General features: G+C 41.0%; 1 protein-coding gene across 11 annotated transcripts in view; it reads left to right on the top strand.

Moving 5' to 3' along the window:
• The window catches only part of cast (calpastatin), a 136,977-nt gene extending 116,887 nt beyond the window's left edge, over window positions 1–20,090 (top strand). For all 11 annotated transcript variants that reach the window (XM_052019816.1, XM_052019815.1, XM_052019806.1 and 8 more), the window contains 11 exons: window positions 2,076–2,165; window positions 3,144–3,239; window positions 4,493–4,549; window positions 6,471–6,590; window positions 7,483–7,539; window positions 10,285–10,374; window positions 12,561–12,656; window positions 13,036–13,086; window positions 13,871–13,954; window positions 15,455–15,522; window positions 18,868–20,090. In XM_052019816.1, the coding sequence (XP_051875776.1) occupies window positions 2,076–2,165; window positions 3,144–3,239; window positions 4,493–4,549; window positions 6,471–6,590; window positions 7,483–7,539; window positions 10,285–10,374; window positions 12,561–12,656; window positions 13,036–13,086; window positions 13,871–13,954; window positions 15,455–15,508 (795 nt within the window). In that variant the 3' untranslated portion in view covers window positions 15,509–15,522; window positions 18,868–20,090. The remainder of the gene's footprint in view (window positions 1–2,075; window positions 2,166–3,143; window positions 3,240–4,492; window positions 4,550–6,470; window positions 6,591–7,482; window positions 7,540–10,284; window positions 10,375–12,560; window positions 12,657–13,035; window positions 13,087–13,870; window positions 13,955–15,454; window positions 15,523–18,867) is intronic.
• The last annotated feature ends 1,292 nt before the right edge of the window (window positions 20,091–21,382 follow it).

The raw sequence follows: 21,382 nt of genomic DNA, 5'->3' as shown, positions 1-21,382 counted from the left end.
AGGCTCCATCATGAGTTAATTCCCAAAAACTGACATGCATTCCTGGTGCACCAGTAGCATGTCCTATGTCGGGGAATTTGCTTTTGCAAACCATGGTCGTGACATCCACTGGGATGGGAAAGGCTGGGTGGAATTCTCACCACGAGACAATGAGATTCTTTCTCTTTCCTCCTGCTGGATTGACAGACCTGCCAGACACTGGGTGGGGAAAGCCACCAGCAGGAAGTAGCAATCATAAAGGGATTGTGGGCTGGAGCTGTCAGCTGTGGGCAGAGGGAGTGCGTGGAAGACATGACCATGGGCCAGGCTGCAGCTTGGGATTTGTGAATAAGAGCAAGATGTAGGGAGGGAGGGAGCAAGTTGGGCATGATCGGGATAAGGGGCAGGATACAGATCGGGCTTGGTGGGTACTTGGCCATTACAGAGCAGACTGTAGATGGGGCTTGATAGTTAAGTTAGTGCTGATGAACCAGGCTAAATATGGGGATTCCTGATAAGCAGGTTAGGCCTTCAGGGTGAGAGAGGGAATAGCCTTCATAGCAAGGGCTAGGGACAGGCTCTAATTAGAAGAATGTAGGTTGACAGATCTGGAGGCTCTCTCACAGATGGTTCTGGGAGGCTCTCCGACTGATGGACCTGGGGACCTCTCCCACCGGTGGGCCCAGGGACCTCTCCCACCAGCGCGCCTGGGGACCTCTCTCACCGACAGACCTGGGGACCTCTCTCACCAGTGAACCTGGGGACCTCTCTCACCGACGGACCTGGGGGACTATCCCACTTGTTGCGGATTAAAGAGCAGCAGTTACTTTGTGAATCGGCAGCTCCCTCCTCCATTTCTCCGTCATCTTTCCCGAGCTTGGGAAAACCACAGTTGGATAGATGTTAAATCCAGATTTCCAAATTCATTGTGGGAGCCTGACTGAAATACGATGGTGGAGTGTCCTGACTCTTCTCAACAGGACACATCTCCACACAAATGCTCATCGGCTTGGGTATGTCAGCAGTGTTTCAAAATTAAAGGAATAGTTATGGACACTGTTTGTTGAGAGATGGACCTGCTCTGCCTAGTTGTGAAAGGCTCCCAGAAAGTTGCTGCTGGGAGAATTGCTCTGAGAATCATTCAGTTTGTCACTGACCCAGAGCTCAATATTTGCACATCTGCTCTCTTGGTATGGAAGATTCTATGCATGTCCTGTACTGGTGTTGTAAAAAGCAATGAATTTTCCAATTAATTATTGGGCGTCTGCCCAAAGCTAAGTTGTTATTATTCCTACTTCCATTCTCCACTGTCCTTCCATTCCTCTCACTTTTCCCATCCATCCACCCACCCTCCTCCTCCTACTTCCCCTCCCACTCTCCTTGCTCCTCCTACAACATTCAGCTTGGTCAGGGATTTTGCCTAACAGAGCTTGTACCTCAGCATCCCATTCAACAGTGGACTGTTGACAATCCTGATGTCAGGTTAGGGTCGCATTTTGTGTTTTTATGCATTTTCCACCCCTTCCTCTCTGATGGGTGGGTTAATATTGAGGCCAACGTGGATGTCACCACTTAGCAACAAGTTCTCCTTCTGTATCCCTAGGCCATGCTCCCAAGCTGCCCACATTTTATCCTAATCTTCACCTGTATGCCTGGCCTTCTTCATAAGGCAGGCACGGTAGCGTAGCGGTTAGCGTAACGCTTTACAGCGCCAGCGACCCGGGTTCAATTCTGGCCGCTGTCTGTAAGGAGTATGTATGTTCTCCCCGTGTGTGTGTGGGTTTCCTCCCACATTCTAAAGACATATGGGTTAGGAAGTTGTGAGCATGCTGTGTTGGTGCCGGAAGCGTGGCGACACTTGCGGGCTGCCCACAGGACACTCTAGAGAATGCAGCTGCTCAGATCATACCCACATTTGCCCCCCCCCCCCCCCCCCGTATATTAATTCATAATCTTAGTAGGGATGGATGGAGGCTGTTTCATTTGTATGGGGCAGGCAGGCATTATTCCTGCCACTCGCTCAGCAATACATTTCACTGCTGACTGAACAGGAGAAGTTGAACTGGAATTTTGAAACATTTATTTTGCTTTTAAAGGATAAAGGTGCGTTTGACCTGCTTGCAGAATCCCTTCCATCGGAGGCACCCGACACTTCAGCTCCAAAGTACACTGGTCCTGCAGTGAAGGTACAACTGTAATTTTTTGTTTACTGATTGTTGCTGACTTTGAATAAGATTCTTGTCACAGCACCATATGTTGGTGCATTTCTTACCACAGCAAATATACATTTACACTTGAAATCAGTCCGTTGGCTGTGTTCTTGTCTCCATTCCAGTGATGTCAGCATGTAACTGCGATGTATTCTTGCCTCCTGCAGTAATCATAGTGTTAGTGTTTTTAAAATGTGTATGATTTTTATTCTTCCTTTTCACAGTAACTTGAGCCTACTACTGTTGCAACAGTTTGCTTTTATAAGGTCCATATAGTTTGCAACAAATGTGTTAATGGTAGACATAGAACTGTAATTAAAGGATAGGCAGAAGAGGAATGGTTAATTTGAGAAAAGAATAACAGTCATTTTGAAAGAGAGTTGGACAATGAAAGTATGAATCATTGGAGAATCTGGCTAAAATAAGGGAAGTTAGGTGGTCCGTACTTAAGTGGGAACCAGATCATTGGCAGGACATGCATCTCATTGATAAACCTGGAGGTGGGGGTGGGGGCATAGGAAAGTCGAGTAAAAGGGATGAGATATGGAGGGGCATGAAGGAAGATTTCACTTGATTGGCATTTGTAGCAACAGAAGCAGATAAATGATTGAGCTAACTTTTTGCAAACAGAAGACAAGATTATCAGAGGTATAAACGTCCAAACTCCTGACTGCATTGATAGAAATGGATGAATGTTGCCCGTCTTCAGCCAGGTGACAATGGAGTTAAGTTAATCTTCCAGGGCTGCCTTTCTTCCATAGCTTTCAACATGACTATTTAAAGTCTTCATGTCATTTGGTGTCAGATGTTTGAAAGCAGTTGATGATCTCACCATAATTGATTGCCTAAGTACTGATTTCATTTAGCTGGCTTCACTTTCTTTGAGACACAATATATGGAAATTCAAGCATAAAATGTACATTTGATTTTTAAAAACAAATATCATATTTACAGGAATCTGATTCTTCCAAGAAGAAGGCTGAGCGTGTGGGGGAAACTGAAGAGTCCATACCTCCTGATTACAGATTTACTGAGCAAGCTGATCCAAAGGTTCGGTACAATAATTAGTTATTCATTATGTCAAGAAAAAAATTTTAGTGGTTTACTGCTTTCAAAATAATAACATGAGGTGGATTTCCCTGCACGTAGCCGGCCACCCTGAATCACTTATTGCCCCTGCTAACTTGCAGTCCCTGGTCCAAGTGCAAAGGGACAATCTCACTGGTCCTCTAGACCTTGGAATAGGTCAGCAGGCTGGAGTGATGAGTCGGCCTCAGACATCGTGGTTCTGAAGCCCTGCCTGTCCCCCAATGGGTAAGGAGAGGAGGAACACTGAAGGTAGAGCTTTGGATTTTGAAGCAGTTTTAATGGTTTTTAAATATTACTGCTATCAAAAAGCTATTAAAATTACTGTAAATAATATAGTATTATTAACAAGTAAATACATAGTTCATTAATGACACATTTAAGCAGTTCTAAGTCCAGGTCACAAGGCACAGAGACAGAGAGGTGATTCCTCAGTGGGAATCCCAGAAAGTCTGGGCTCTGCTTCTGGGCACCAGACAAGCATCTGCAACTCAGTAAGTTCCACGCATAGAGTGGGCTTGCTATGTTTGGGACTTGTTTTCAGTCATGTTTTACAAAAGCCAGTGGCTCCCATTACAACTACTTGCAACAGATTTGGTTCTGTGTATAGAGCAGATTGAAATATGTTTAGTACAAAACTACTTCTGTAATTATGCTATAATAGCAGCAGAAATAACTCTCAAACCAGAATAATTACAAAAGTATAAATAAGATATCTTTATTAGTCACATGTACATCAAAACACACAGTGAAATACATCTTTGTGTAGAATGTTCTGGGGGCAGCCCACACGTGTCGCCACGCTTCCAGCGCCAATATAGCATGCCCACAACTTCCTAACCCGTATGTCTTTGGAATGTGGGAGGAAACTGGAGCACCCGGAGGAAACCCACGCAGACACGGGGAGAACATACAAACTCCTTACAGACAGCAGCCGGAACTGAACCTGGGTCGTTGGTGCTGTAAAGCATTATGCTAACCGCTACACTACCGTGCCTAAAACTAAATTCAGTATTCACTGAAGCTTTCCACTGATAAATCCTGCTTTATTACCAAATGCAGTGGACAATCATGTACATTTTACATGTAACACCATGTTTACACTGGAGCAATTTTTCACTGACGTGATGTGCTTTCATTGTGTCACTGCTACTTTCAATTCTGAATAATTTTGTTTCTGCAAGAAGGGTCTCATTAAATTTCTTTCTTTGCAATAGGATAAAGGCAAAAGTAATCTGCTGTCTTCCTCCACTGGTGCAGAAACAAAACCAGAGGTAATGGAGATGATGAAGTTCAAACTTCTGATTCCCTCAAGTAAAATTCTACACGACATCACTGCATCAGTCAGTGGTTCTCCTAATGTAATAGTGAGCGATTTTGTCTATATATCCACCTTATTTAGTGATGGGATAATGGTTAACACTAACGTTCTAGCTATTGCAAAGTTGAAAGACCCCATGTTTACTTTTGGAAGAAATAAAACTTGTGTTATTGAATTCTTCTTAATGTGATCTGGAAGAGAAAAATGAGATATTTGTAAAGTAAGGAATTTAAGGTGGTGGTAAAATCTAGCCCCACCAAAACTCATTCATTCTTTTATAATTTTATAAGTATATTAAGGGAAAAAAAGAAACTAGAGAGAGAATAGGGCCCCTCAAAGAGCAAAGTGGACATCCCTATTTACAGAGGGATCTTGATCAGTTGGGTAAGTGGGCTGAGGAATCATTAATAGAATTTAATTCAGATAAGTGTGGGGTGTTGCATTTTGGGAAGATGAATGAGGGTAGGACTTCCACAGTAGGGCCCTGGAGTGTCTTGTAGAACACAGGGACCTTGGAGTACAAGTGCATGGTTCCCTGAAAGTGGCGTTACAGGAAGCAGGATGGTGAAGAAGATTTTTGGTATGCTAGCCTTCATTAGTCAGGGCATTGAGTATGGAAGTTGGGATGTTATGTTGCAGTTGTACAAGACATTAGTGAGGCCACATTTGGAATATTGTGTTCAGTTTTGGTCACCCCGCCAAAGGAAAGATGCCATTAAGATGGAGAGTGCAGAAGAGATTCACAAGGATGTTGCCGGGACTCGAGGGACTTGAGTAATGGAGAGAGGTTGAGCAGGTTGGGGCTTTTTTCACTGGAGCGTAGGAGAATGAGGGGTGATCTTACAGAGGTGTATAAACTATGAGAGGCATAGATAGGGTGAATGCACTCAGTCTTTTTCCAGGGTCGGGGAGTCAAGAACTAGAGGGCATAGGTTTAAGGTGAGAAGGGAAAGATTTCATAGGAACCTGAGGGGCAATTTTTTCACCCAGAGAGTGGTCAGTAAATGGAACAAGCTGCCAGAGGAAGTGGTTGAGGCAGGTACATTAACAACTTTTAAAAAGCAGTTGGACGGGTACATGGATTGGAAAGGTTTAGAAGGATATGGCCAAACGCTGGCAAATGGGACTAGCTTGAACGGGGCGTCTTGGTTGGCATGGACCAGTTGGGCTGAAGAGTCTTTTTCCATGCTTCATAACTCTCTGAACAATGTTTAAAAGGTATTTGGACAGGTACGTGGATAGGAAAGGTTTGGAGGGATATGGGTCAGACATGGGCAATGGGACTAGCTTAGATGGGAATCGTAGTGGGTGTGGACCAGTTGGGCTGAAGGGCCTGTTCCAGTGCTGTATGACTTTATGATTCATCCAAGATTATTCTGTCTCTCATATTCCTTATGAGTTGCTACAGATTTTGATGTCGCAGTTCCTGGATCTAGCAACATTCAAAGTTCAACTTCATCCTAATTAAGGAAAAAGATACAGCTCCACAATCCTTTTCATGTACATATTCAAAATAATTCATAATATTCTTTGGTATATATTTTTGACTGTATTCTTTCTGATTTTATATCCTCTGTGGTATTGTTTTATGGAATAAAATACAAGCTCAATTAATCCAATGCACCCTGTCTTCTGCATGGTCAAGAAATCACTTAGTAGTGGCATTCACAGGTACAACTCCCCATTCGTTACCTACTGGGTAAGGTGACAGATGCCAACTTAAAGAGAAGGAAGGAGAAATTTCAGGGTTAGGGTGAATTTGCCACCACTAAAGCTTGTCTTCATTAGTGCTTCAGTGTTGATTTGAAGATTATATGTATGCTCTTGGAATGTGTTCAGTCTGGCTTAACTCCATGTATTTATTGTTGTCTCAGACTATGACAGAACGTGATGTCCTGGAGTCTCTGTCAGCAGACTTTGTCTCTGCTGCTCCAATTTCTAAATGCTCGGCTGCTGTTTCCCACTCTGCAGCGCCGCCCTCTCTGCAGCAGCAGGTATGACTCCTACCTTAATGTTGGGGACTGAAGGTGGAGAGTATTGTTTTTGTTCCAGGTTTTGTAATCTTATTGGTAACTGCAAATGACCAAATGCATTTTTTTTAACCAAGATCTCTAAGGTAGCAATGCCACCCTCATTTATTGATAAAGATGACTATTGTTTGAGTATACTCTACAGATTTGTCAAGAAATTAGATTTCACTATTATTTACTGTGCTAAGTGGATGCTGCATTTAGTCCTAGCACTCAGTCAGATGATGTGGATAAAAATATGTCTAAATTGGTTAAACTGGCTGTTAAGAGACACAAAGGGGGAAAAGCTATGATTTTTTTTATGAGCAAGACTCAAGAAAAGGCTGAAATTTGTAGACTTCTTTCTGTAGCGTTTGTTTTCATGACACAGACGTGTGTGTGTATGCATAAAACCTTGAGTTCATTCTGTCCTAGAACAGGAACCAAAAGGCAGAAGTTAGTGGGGAAGAGAGAAAGGATTGTGATTTTTTGCAACTCACAATCATAGCTGCACACTTCTAAGTTGTTTCCAATTAAGGTGAAAAATATTGTAATTTTACTTTAAATAGAAAACATATCAAATGATAAATCATCAGTCAGATTAATTCTAACATTGCAGTACAATGCTTTAAAATTCTGTATCATAAACCACTTTGGTTTCAAGATTATAGTAAGCTTCCTCCTTTGGGTTAGACCAGTACTTGATGTCTTATACTATGTAACAATTCATAATGATATTATTTCTGTATTTCTAAGGTTATTGCTTTTTTACAACTGGTAACATATTTAACATGTTTGAAATGGTTTTGTAAACCCAGTGCAATTGAATTAAAAGTAGCCAAGCTAAAATAGTAATTGAAATTTTCTTTTCCCTAAGGCACCTCTGCAAGCTTCAACAGTTGCCTCGGTATCTGCAAGTCAAAGTGGTGCTAAGGTGGGAGTAAAATGTGATAGGTGGATTTTCCTGTTTGTAGCAGAAACTGGGCCTGTGGATTTAGGATAATTTACTGAAAGAAAAGTTTAAAAAGATGTAAATTGGCTCCACTGCTTAGTACTGAATCTGTAAATGGATAATCTGCTCGTTGGAACTAACCTCACTGTTGACCATGCAACTCAGATAAAATAAGAGATTTTGTTTATTTTTTACTTGCGGTTCTACTCCATGGTGTCTAATGTGCTTGTATTTTCAGATATGGCAAGTGAATTGAAACATTAGCATCAAGTGGATACTAAGGGATTGGGCTGATTTCCTCCCTACTTTGCTTTCCATTAGAGCCATGGTGAATAAGTTGGTGGGGTTGGGAGGGGGGTGTAACGGTGGCAGCAATACTTTAACACCCATTTTGTGCCCCATCAGCCATACCGTGCTCATTCAAGTACCTGTTAAAATACCTCTTCAATATTGTTACTGTTCCTGCCTCCTCCACTTCCTCATTTCAGATACCAACCGCTTTGTGTGAAAGATTTACCCCTCATATCCCCTTTAAACCCCTCCCGTCTCACCTTAAACCTATTCTCTGTCATTTAGAACATCCCTACTATGGGAAACCTACACTTCTAATAATTTTATATACCTCTATTATGTCACCTCCCAGTCTTCCTCGCTCCAGGGAAAACAGATCCAACCTATCCAATCTCTCCTTATAACTCAAGCCCTCTAATCCAGGCAACATCCTTGTGAACCTTTTCTGCACCCTCATGCTTTCTATAATGTGGTGACCAGAACTGCATGCAATACTCCAAGTGCAGCCTAACTAATACTTTGTACAACAGTAACATGATGTTTCAGTTTTTGTACTCATTGCCACGGTTGTTGAAGGCAAACATACCATATGTCTTCCTCACCACCCTCTCAAACTGTGTTGCCGCTTTCAGGGATCTATGTACTTGAACCGCTGGATCTCTCTGTTCAACAGCACTCCCCTGGGTCCCCACTAATTGTGTATGTCCTGCTCTGGTCTAACTTCTCAAAATGCATTTGAGTTAAATTGCATCTGCCATTGCCTTGCCCACTTGCCCAATTGATTTACAACCTGCTGTAACCTTAGGCAGCCTCCTTCATTGTCCATCACACCACCAATTTTGGTGTTATTTGCAAACTCACTAATCATACCACCTACATTCTCATCCAAATCATTAATAACATAGAACACTACAGCACAGTACAGGCCCTTCGGCCCACAATGTTGTGCCGAAATTTTATCCTGCTCTAAGATCTATCTCACCCTTCCCTCCCACATAGCCCCCTATTTTTCTATCATTCATGTGTCTATCTAAGAGTCTCTTAAATGTCCCTAATGTATCTGCCCCCACAACCTCTGCCAGCAGTGCGTTCCACGCACCCACCACTCTGTGTAAAAAAAAACTTACCCCTGACATCCCCCTTATACCTTCCTCCAATCACCTTAAAATTATGTCCCCTCGTGTTAGCCATTGTCACCATGGGAAAAAGTCTCTGACTGTCCACTCGATCTATGCCTCATCATCTTGTACACCTCTATCAAGTCACCCCTCATCCTCCTCCTCTCCAAAGAGAAAAGCCCTAGCTTGCTCAATCTGTTCTCATAAGACATGCTCTCCAATCCAGGCAACATCCTGGTAAATCTCCTCTGCACCCTCTCTAAAGTTTCCACATCCTTTCTATAATGAGGCGACCAGAACCGAACACAATTAATATGGTATGACAAACAACCAAGGACCCATCACCGATCCTTATGGCACACCACTGGTCACAGTCCTCCACTATCACCCTCTGACCCCTACCACCAAGCCAACAAAGTCAGTAGCACCAACTTACATTGCCCACTCCATACTCCCAAGGTTGTGTCCTCATCCCCTGCTATTCCGATCCATGAACCTCAAGTGAACTTACAGGAACACGAGTTCATCTGTTGACCGTTAGAAGAAGGTACCACCGCACAAGATCACTGGATTACAGCACTCTGTCCTCGACATATCCAAAGCACCGAGGTGTAAAACTAAATGTCCAGTTTCTAATTAAAATCACAAGAATAACATAGAGGACTGGAAGACTGTGCATGAAATACTTTCAAATTCAGAACATTATGGATCGACCGATAGCAAGAGCTGGGGTCAGGACTGAGATTGGCCCAGATTTTCCCATGCAGCAGGAATTCCATTGGAACTGCCCACTTGCGTCTTCTGTCTTTAGCCCCAATGGTTTTTCCGAGGCTGTACTCATGTGCATATTCATTGTGGGCTTCTGCTAGAATTCCTTTTGATACCAGACACCCAGTTTTTGAGGGAATGTTGAACTTATTTCAGGCTTTGGACACTTACAGTAAAGAACGGTTGAGACCTAAATAGAAGTGAAAAAGCAATTTTGAAAGATTTAAATTGGTGCACTCACTAAATGTTCTTGTCACCTAACATGGCCACATGAAATAAGTTTTATTACGTTGTAGCATTGCTTCATTGATAAGTTATTTAATATTTAATATATTTCTGCCCTTTTTAAACTTCCACCTTATGAGAAACAAATTTATCCACAATAATAGATCTGAAATTCATTGATCAGTGAATAATTTTCCTTCTTCACCTACGTGTTTTTGCATTAAGCGTAAAAAGCATTCGAGTTACTTTTTCTCCCCAAGAACATGCTTCATTACTATTAGATGCTTCTAATGAGGTTTGTCACAAATGTCTTTTACTTTGAAAGGATAACGATCCATTTGACCTGCTTGCACAAACCCTTCCATCAGAAGCACCAGACAATTCAGCTCCCAAATACACTGGTCCTCCAGTGAAGGTACGGATAAGTCTCCTTACAGCTTAAATCTGTGAATAATCTTCCTCTTCCTGTATCATATGTTGGCCTTTTTCTTGGAGTGGATATTCATTGGAATGCGTGAGGTCAGTCTGTTGGTAACATTGTGCTGCCTTCATTCCAGTGATGTTAGTGTAAGACTAATAGTGTTGTAATGACTTATTATTAGTTCCACTACATGTTTTGCCATTACATAGTTTAGCAAGCATTCACTTGCTTGCAAGTTGATGCAATACCATTTCCTGAGAATCCTACAGTAACAATAAATAGCATTCTTAACACTGGTAGACTTCTGAGGCTGCTTTAATGTGCAATCAAATGAAAATGAAGGCTAAGACAATGAAAGAGAGAACTAAAACATAGTCAAAGAGTTGCAGTTTAGGGAGTCATATTTAAAAGAGTATGAGGAGTTAAAAGTAAGCATAATTTATGAGGGAATATCAGAGCAGGTAACCTACTTAATGGAAAATGGAGAAGGTGTAGAGAATAAGAACGTAAGCAGGGAGTTCCTCTGTTCTAGTCAAGAGAAAGGGAAGGTTTCTTAACTCTGTCAAAAGCTACAGAGAGGCCAGGAATGGATAGCTTATTGGAAATAGTTGTGATATTTTAGCTGGTTTAAATAAGCCTGTCATCCCCCTTAGATAAGCCTGAGGCAGGGCAGAGATTGAGAAGTAGATCTGGGGAGAATAAGAGGCTTGTACATCAAGATCTGGGGACCATTTGATGGTGTTGGGTGTTGTTGCATGGAGATTACCAACACTTCCCAGAAAATGGCACTTAGGACCGATTTACAAAATTGTTATTTGTGTTTTATGTTCACAGTAACACACAGTTAGTGGGTTGGGATCGTTTTTGCAGCAGGTGGTCACACTTTGTTTTTGCAATGCGATTGCGATTCAGGGCTGTGCATGATCGTGAAAGAGTTCAAATCTGCGACCACATTTAATTAGGTCTTGAGGAAGGTCAGGGTTCTAATGTTACTCTGGGTCTGGGAATCTTTCCAATGGCTTACTGGAGGGGGATGACGGTGATTATAAATTTTGGTGGTGTACTCTTGAGAAATACAAGTTATGTTATTAACTAGAGGGTGGTGTTAACTGGTAGGAAGTTACAGGAACTATTAGAAGGTTATTAACTAGTAAGAAGGAAGTTGGGTAGTCAGCAGTTTAATAGGAGTCAACATGAGGTAGATCATATGGAGAAAGTGAACTTTGATACAAAAGTTAGATGGCAGTATTTGAAAAACAGTTCAATTCATTCCTCGGGCAGTTTCAATAAACCAGGCTCACACAACCCATATCCATGTCTCATTCCTCTCCTTTCTCCCCTTGTAGCTTTTCCAAGAGGGCAGATTGCACTGGCATCCAGAAAGCTGCCTTTCAGTAAAAAGCCAAACCCACAATTATTGCTTACTTTAGTGCCTTCACTGAACAATGGTTGACAATCTATTCATGAATTTATTGTATTTGCTGGAGGCAAGACTGTGGAGAAATGAAACCTTTGCTGCCCTGGATGATCTGGTAGTTTGGGGGGAGTGGGTGCTTTTTGTTTAAAGGGAGCCTTTAGCAGTCAAACATTGCAGTAGCTCTAGTCAGTGATGACTAAAGCTGCTGTGAATAGACAGCGTAAATCTGTACCCCTCAGATGAGGGAGTGGGGATGGAGATTCGACCAGAAGGAATGACAAATTGCTTCTGATAAGGTCATCAAATGAGTCACATCATAAACCTCAGTCATGTTGAAAGAAACGTAACCGCTCTAGCTTTGGCCTGGTGTAGGTAACGTCTCTCAAAGTCTTATCATTTCACTCTGTTCATAGCAACGTCAAGTAATATCGACATTAATAAATACATTTACAGAAATATTGAATAATCACTTGAAGAAAAACACGATGATGCTGGAGGAACTCAGCAGGCCAGGCAGCATCCGTAGAGAAAAGCAGGCAGTCAATGTTTCGGGTCAGGACCCTTCCATGGATGCTGCCTGGCCTGCTGAGTGCCTCCAGCATCATCGTGTTTTTCATCTAGATTCCAGCATCTGCAGTCCTTTGCTTCTCTCGAATAATCACTTAAATGCTGAGTTCATTTGGCTAGCTCCTAGCAAAATATCTTTTGAAGCCCAGTATGCCAAATTTTGGTTTTTGTTTGAATTAATTTGCCATACTTTCAGGAATCTGATGTCTCCAAGAAGAAGGCTGAACGTGTGGGAGAAACTGAAGGATCCATTCCTCCTGATTATAGATTCACTGAGAAAGCTGATCCAAAGGTTTGGTCCAATGAATCATTTGCATTCAGTCAGCAACTGCTTCAGTAGAAAATTAGTTTAAAAATACCCCTCTTCACCGACAGCTTGAAAAATGATTATAAAATAAATACGTAATTATGATACAACAGGAGAAATTATCTTAAAGTCACTTGCAAGAAGTGTTCCATCAGTTCATCTAGTTATATACTAACCAAATGTTTGGCTGTTCAACATCCTGATCCAACGAGTTTCACACTGACATGCATCTGCCATATTTACATCAGAGAGATTTTCCTTTGCAAAGCCAAAGTGGCTTATTATTGTTTTCGTTCCTGTTTTGCCGACTGATTTTTCTTCTGAAGGCTCCACAAGAATCTGATTATTCTGTTCTTTTTAACAGGATAAAGGTAAACTAGCCTATTCCTCCACTGATCCAGGAGCTAAACCAAAGGTAAAGACAACATAGAAGTTAAATGATTCTCCACTTGAATGTGAATTTAATTCCTTGTAATAAAACTCTTCAGTATTCCTTTCCATTAATCTGTAAGTCCCCACATTCTCATTAACTCTCCCCAGATCTTTACCACTCACCTATACATTTTACAGTAGCCATTTATCCAACCGACCACCCCACATAGCTTTGGGATGCAAGGGTAAATCCACATAGTTACAGGGAGAATGTGCAAACTCTACACAGACAGCACCGGAGGTCGGGATTGAACCAGGGTTACAAGCTGCATCATTGTGCCACACCACCATTTAGATTATGTTCATGACCTCATTGTGCTAGGGGTACTGATGGAAGTTCATTACAGATCTGACATCACTTAGTGTCAGGGTCAAAAGTAATATCCCAGTTATTATTTAAGACTGGAATATACCATATTTACGCACTTGAAGTTGTAGAGAAAACAGAATGGTAAAAATGTTTTGCCCAACAGCAAGGAGTATGAAACAAGAAACAGACCACACTACTTAAAATATCAGAAAAGTGAAAAGGTAAATTATCCCTTAAATCTTCCTGTCCTTTTAACTTCTGCTTTACTTAACCTTGGAATTGTGGAGGAGGATGCTTTAGCTTTAAGGTGCTGCTATCGTCCACTCCCATTTTGCACGTTGCCATAGAAAGGAGGAACTAAATCATGTTTATGTTTATATTAGTTTTAACAGTGTATCTTGGATCTGTAATAATTGTTATGCTTGAGGTGTATTAATTTGGTCACATCTATTGACAGTTACTGACAAAGGCCGAACTGGTAGATAATCTTTCATCAGATTTCGACTCTTCTTCAGCCTCACAGATCTCCAAACAGAAGGAGGTAGGCCTCATTGCCACCACTTCCTGTACGTGTTCCATGTTTTAAACTGCCAGCTTCTTTTTCAGACAGTATACAGATCCTCCCCAGGTTGCAAATGCCCGATTTATGTACAGCCCACACATACGAGCAAGCATTTAGGAGACTGGCTGCTGCCAGGCATCTTCTGCCGGGTTACAAACAGAACAGAACCCAGCCGTTACCTGGGGGGAAGCTGTAATGCATGCTGAATAAAGTAGTAAATGTAATTAGAGTACTGCTTATTTGTTAAAAGGATGCATTTCTAAAGAATTTACCAGAATAATTAATGCAGCAACAGCTTTCATTCCTTTGAGTGTGTATTTATTACTGGTTTAACTATAGATATATTTTCTTCCTAAATCCAGTTAGTCTCGCTCCCTATCCAGAGATGATATTATTATACATTCTATGTTCCAAGCTGCATACTACTTGTATGCTGCTTATCTTTCAGGCACCAGACTGTAGACACTTTCCCCACAGTTCTTTACTCCATTTCCCTTATTTTTCATTTTTACCAATGTAATGAAGAGTAGGTCGTTCACCCCCTCAATCCTGGTGTTTTAACAGATTATTTTACTTGAGTTTTCCATGCTGGAATTGACTTCACACGTGCAACAAAACTTGAATGACAGTAACAACCAATTGATTTATAAATTTTCACTATAACATCATTGACAACTGTTCCCAGAGGAATACACTGTACCTAAATGCATTTCACTTAGAGTCTTCATTTATCAACTTTTGCTTAGCGGAATGTTTTCCAGGAGCTCATCGCTTTCATAAGGAATAGCTTCATAGAATTTAAAGCACATTCATTCTGTCCACAGTACCTATTGCAAATGCCAACCAGAATTGATTCCCTTTATTGTATAGAATGTATTCAAAAGAGGAAAGTCAAGTAAATAGCATGTAAAGAGGCTTACACAATCTTTCATTCATTAATTTAAGCTGTTAAATAGTAATTGGGTGGATTTCCCTTACAGCTGTTTTATTACCGATTCAACTATACTTTGGATGATCATTCCACAGAGTGTCACTGGTAACATCTTCTTCATGGGTCAACTTGTCTCTGACTTCCACACGGGGATGTCAGATGCCAGTATGTCTGACCTCCTGCTCTGCTGCCAAAATCGGCAGTGTCCAGGATCAATCAAACTTGCTGCTTTCAGGTTACTAAATGGCCAAGACCACATCCCTCATCAGAGAAGAATAAAGACTGCAAATAGATATTCCCTAATTATTTTAGGCAGGCTATGGTGTTTGCATAAACATGGCAAAGGCCCAGGACTGTGCTTTTTCAACAATTTTTTTTGACTCATGTAAAGTTTGTAAAGTTGGAATAGGCATAAGAGTCAAAAACTGCATCTTTCTGCTTCATTTTGGGGAACAGAAAGATCTGAATAGAAGTTGTGTACTTTACTTAGCTGCATATTGTGAACTCATTGTAAAATTCATTTTATTCTTATTTGTTCTTCAAAACAGACAAAAGAGAAACCTGCTGCTAAATCTGATACAAAGAAAGCCCGTAAACACTAAAGTTAGCAAAACAGGTAACTCTATTCATCAATTTTAAGATTGTATGCAGATCTGTTACTTTAACGTCCATGCAGAGATTGGATATTGATGTCTTCCATAATAGAGAGGCAAAAAGCCAGAACAGAAAGATCAAGAAACAAATATGAACCTCCCAGAGACTCAAGTTTTCAAACTTCCTGCAAACCCATTGCTTTTAAAACTGTAATTTTGGTTTTATTTAATTGCAAACATACTGTTGTGACAACACGACAAACCATTCATGTTAATCATTATTCTTAATTTTTATATTTTTTCAAGTCTACAATTATTAGGGAAATTTTAAATTCACTGACAAAGTTCTTGCCCTGCCTTGCTTGCTACTGCTTTAGCTTGTTTCCTTTTTTGTTAGGTGAGTGATTTGACTCTGTCTCAGCAGACATTTCATTAAACACGCTGGATCTTATGATGCCATTCAGATTCAGTGGCATGTTACTTGCCACTGCTCAGGAAAACATATCAGGGTCTAAGGCCTTCAACAAACATCTCCATAGGGCTAAGTGCAAAGGAAGTATTCCTCCTGCTTCTACAAGGAAAGGCCAGTTCCTACACTAAATCCTGCCTGCTGGAAGAAATTGACAGACCTTTAAGACAAACTGAATAAGCAGCCTGAAAGCACAGACACAGTGAAAGGATTTAGAAAAGAGAAAGAGTGTATGTAGATGGGACCCCATTTAGACAAGGGATGTAGCATAGAGATGAATTCTTGATGGGACTGGAAAAGAAGCCATTGGGTGATAGTGAAACCAGATGTGAGCAATAGCATCAAGCGAGATGATAAAACTGAAAGAAGTGGTATTGGTTTATTATTGTCACTTGTACCGAGGTACGCTGAAAAACTTGTCTTGCATACCGATCGTACAGATCAGTTCATTACACGGTGCATTGAGGTAGTATAGGATAAAGCCAATAACAGAATACAGGGTAAAGTGTCACAGCTACAGGTAAGTGCTGAAGGAATATAGCGTGACTGACCATGTCAAAGGTTGCAGAGTGTTTGAAAAATGAAGGATGATGTGCCATAGTCAAAACCTATTCATAGCTTTGCCAAGGGCTGTTTTGTACTATGCAAGCAGCAAGAGAGGATAAACCAGAGAAGAAAAACAGGTGATAGATGGGATGGGCAGAGGGGTTTTTCTTGAGGAAAGGATATAATTTGCAAGCACCTTGAGGGTATGGAACAGAGACAGGAGTAAGCCATCCTCAGGCATTCAACCAGGTCACAGTTGATCCTGTACTCCATTCCATGATCGACAATGTCCAAAAATCTATTGAAATCAGCCTTGAATATACTCAATAACTGAGCATCCACAACCCAACTGAGGTAGAGGTTTGCAGCCCTCGAGGTAATGAAGGTTCTCCTGTGAGCCTGCCCTTCCAGGACCCTGGAGTGACTCCATCTGTCTTATTGTGTACTGTTGGTCTCTGCATCCAAGGAAGGATATAGTTGTGATAGAGGAAATACAATGAAGTTTCTCCAGATCCATCATACTTGCCCTACAACCTGCACTCCACTCCATATCTGTTCTCTCAAGTTCGACACAGTCTCAAGAAGGCTTTTTTTAAAAAGTAGCAAACCCATTGCAGAAATGGCCACTGTACCACTTACCTTTCTAATTCATTGCTATAACTGCACGCAAACTCTCCATATCTCCTGACTCAGATGCACACTCTCTACAAGAAATAAATTATTAGTTTCTCACCACTTTTAAGGTATTTTCTGCTTCTTTCTTCCTACCAAAGCGGATCTCCTGATACTTGCACACATTGTAACTCCATAAGGTGTACGATAACAGTCTTTTCCCCAGGGTAGGGGAGTCTAAAACTAGAGGGCATAGATTTAGGCTGATAGGGGAAAGATTTAAAAGGGACCTGAGGGACAACTTTTTCCATGCAAGGGTGGTGAGTATATGATCGAGCTGCAGAAGAAGTGGTTGAGGCAGGTACAATAGTGTCATTTAAGAAGCACTTGGATAGGGGCGGGGCCTTGGAGGGATATGGGCCGAACGCAGGGAAATTGGGACTAGCTGGGTGGGCACCGTGGCTGGCATGGACCGGTTTGGGCCGAAGGGCCTGTACCCATGCTCTATGACCATATAAGGTGCCACTTTGTCCTCATGCTTGACCTGTGTTATTTTGTATACTCCACGTCTCCCTCACCATTCACCCGCTCACCTAGTTTCATATCATCAATAAACTTGAATGAAAAAAAAAATGTATCCAAGGCATTTATGTAAATAAAGTTTATGGCTCAATCCCTGTATTATCCAATTTGTAACAGACAACTATTCCAAGAAAGACCTGATTACGTCCCTACTATTTCTGCCTATAAACCAATCCTCTGCATTTAAACTTGTGGTCCTATACTATATGTGATATATTTTATGTGGTTAACTATAGCCATTGGTTCCAACTTATCCACTTTGCTAGTTGCATTCTTGAAACAACATGATTCAATTTGCCAAATGCTATTTTCTTTTGTAAAATCACACTGACTCCTGATCTAATCACGTTGTTATTTAAGTGTCCTTTTATCTTAAACAATAGAATCCAGCACTTTTCCTACAACTTAGGTGAGGTCTAATACATCTCTCCCTTCATTCTTTTTTTTAGTAGTGTCACATTTACTCCCACCAATCTGCTGGGAATAGTCCAGAATCCAGGAATTTTGGAAGATCATGATTAATGCATCCACGTCTCTGCAGTCATCTCTTTTGAGCCCTGGGATAAAGACTGAGAGGGGATTTGGTGGGTTATGATCCTTTTAATCTCTCTAGTACTTTCTGCAGGTAAAAATGCTGAAGGATAATATTTATCTCTTCTGCTGCATGTACATTGATCTCTAATCTGTCAATTTCACCGCATATGAAAATTAGAGTACATAACACATTTTAATCCTTGTTCATTCAGCAACTACGACCTTGCACTGATAATTCCATGCAGGCATTTGTTACTGAATCCTCCGACCCACCCTGCTTGATCTGTTGTCATCAGCATAACCCTCTGCTACTCTCTCATATGCATATCTAGTTTTTCGTAAAGGGCTGTTCGACAAGTGCATTTTGAAGTAATGAATCTGGCATTTTCATCCCTCTGTTCAAAGAGATAGCTACTTAATTTTTTGGACATTTTCCCCTCTCTCTCACACATCAGTACTTTTCATATTAAGACCAGAGTAAGCTCTAGAGAAATTGTAGAGCTGGTAGAGTATACCATTTCCCTGGTGCATTCATATATGTACTGGCAGGTCAGCAGGAATCTCTTAGTGTTTGCCCCATTTACTTTTGTAATTTAATAAAATGACCTGTCTTCTTCCTTTACAGGTCCTGGTTTACAACTGACCACTGTGCACGTTTGTTTTTTCCATTGGGAATATGCTTCTGTATAAATATCTGTGGTTTCCAATCAATTTTCCAAAGAGCTGCTGTATCACTTTGTGGGGAGCTTTATGAACAATCAACTTTAGAACTTAGCTTTACAGCATTGTATGAAATATTACACTCTCTCTGAAGATTCCTGAACTGGATTTATATATTTAAAATTCTTTTTCTAAGTGGGAAGGATGGAATGTTTGTAGGAAATGTTTACCACTAATATATACTGTAAAATAATTAGTGTTACATTTTTGATGCTGTGTGACATTTGTTGAAGTTCAGTTAGATTTCTTTGTCTGAATCAGGAAATGTCTCAAGACTACGCACAGTATTGAATTCCTTTCCCTGGGAACTGTCTATGCCTAAACCAGACTATCCATAACCTTGGTGTTACATTTGATCCTGGGATAAGCTTCTGCCAACATAGTTGTGCCATGAAGAGAATGGCCTAATGTTGTAACCATGTCTGACTCCACCCTGCCCCAGCTGTGCTGCTTCTCTCCCTTGGCCAGGTTCTGTCTTCCAAGTTTACAAAAACCTTAGCTCATTACAAAAACTCTTTGCCCAAATTCTAACTCACCAGACCCCATGATTAACTACAGGTTCACTGACTTTCATTGGCACTACATCTGGAACTATGAGTTTGAAAATGCTCCTGATTTTCAGGCTCCTATCTGGCCTTGGCCCTCCTCATCCTGCAACCCTACCAGATGTGCTTCTCTAATTCTGGTCACTTAGAGGGATTAAAATCAGGGATTACAATCACTGGCACCCATACCTTCTGACCACTGAAATTCATTAGCAGAACAGTTCTGCTCCCTCTGAGATGCTCCTTAAATACATTACTTTGAATACAATCTTGTTCACATGTCCTAATGTAATCTTATGTGACTTGGTGTCAAACCTTGTTTAATAAACTCCTGTGAAGTGCCTTGGAACATTCGGCAATGTTAAGGGTACTACGGAAAATGAACATTAACATTGAACTTGACTAAAAAGGCCTGAACAAAGCTTCTGGGATGGATTACATTTGTCCTAATGCAGCACAGCATGAAACATTGTGTTTGAGTCTCAACTATTCTACTTTATGACTCGGGTGTATTATGTCACATGGGTACAAAGAGAATCTAAAATTAAAATGCAATGACCGTAAAAAGTGTGATTGTCATTAATGTGGATTGTCACATATATGGAGCTTACATCAGGGAGGCACACAAAAAAAAAACATCTTTTTAAATTTTCAGCCACCTGCTACACAGATGAAGACCATCTCAGTGGTTGCTCATTAATTTGATGTTCAAAGACTTGGGTCCAGTGCTGAGTCATTGCCTGGTCTTCCCGTTAGTAAGATATTATCTTTATCATAAGTTCTGGACAAATCATTTTAGCCAATAATAGAAATTCATTGCACGGAAATAAAAGTACTTATGATTTTCGATTAATCACCATGTGTTCCACCAGGACAACTTGATTCCATCCCTCATTGCAGCCTTGGTCCAAACAGGGACAAGAGCTGAATCTCAGAGGCAAGATGAAAGTAATTTTGTTAGTGTGCATCAAAGAGTTCTAACAAAATTAATGTTAATGAGAGAAAGCTCATTGGCAAACCACTCACCACCTTACTGCTTTCCATTGCCTACCAGACACATTTCAGGAGTATGGTAAAATAGTCCCTGTTGCCTGGATGAGTGAACTTCTTCAACACTTGGATAACTGTGCATCATCCACTTCACAACAGCCTGCTCAACTAGCACTCTGTACATTCACTCCCTCCTCCACACAGATAATAATATATTTATTAGTCACATGTACATGAAACACACAGTGAAATGCATCTTTTTGCATTACTGAGAATGTGCTGGGGGCAGCCCGCAAGTGTCGCCACTCTTCCAGCACCAACATAGCACGCCCACAGCTCCTAAACTGTATGTCTTTGGAATGTGGGAGGAAACCAGAGCACCCGGAGGAAACCCACGCAGACACGAGGAGAACGTACGAACTCCTTACAGACAGCGGCAGGAATTGAACCCGGGTCGCTGGTGCTGTGATAGCACTATACTAACCGCTACGCTAACGTGCCACAGCGTACCCCATCCGGAAGATGCACTGCAGCAATCGAGAAGGGTTTTTTGACATCACCTCAAACCTATCCCAAACCTAATCCAAAAGAGCAGTAGGTACATGCAAATGCCACTACTTGCAAGTCATATACCATAAATTATACAGAAATATATTACTGTTCCTTCATAACTATTAGGTCAAAATGATGGAATTCCCTTCTCACAGCCCTCTGGAGCTCCTTGATCAGATAAACAGCATCTGCTCAAAAAGACGGTACTCTGGGGCTTTAAGGATGAGCTATAAATACACATACATCCTATAGAAGAATAAAAACTTCTCACTTTTTAAAATTTATTCTCCACATTGATTCCATTTAGAAGCAGAATTGGTGAATGAATACAAA

Source organism: Pristis pectinata, chromosome 7 (genome assembly GCF_009764475.1).
Source record: "Pristis pectinata isolate sPriPec2 chromosome 7, sPriPec2.1.pri, whole genome shotgun sequence".
NCBI classification, from domain to species: Eukaryota; Metazoa; Chordata; class Chondrichthyes; order Rhinopristiformes; family Pristidae; genus Pristis; species Pristis pectinata.
This window is presented reverse-complemented; position numbering and strand designations above follow the sequence as displayed.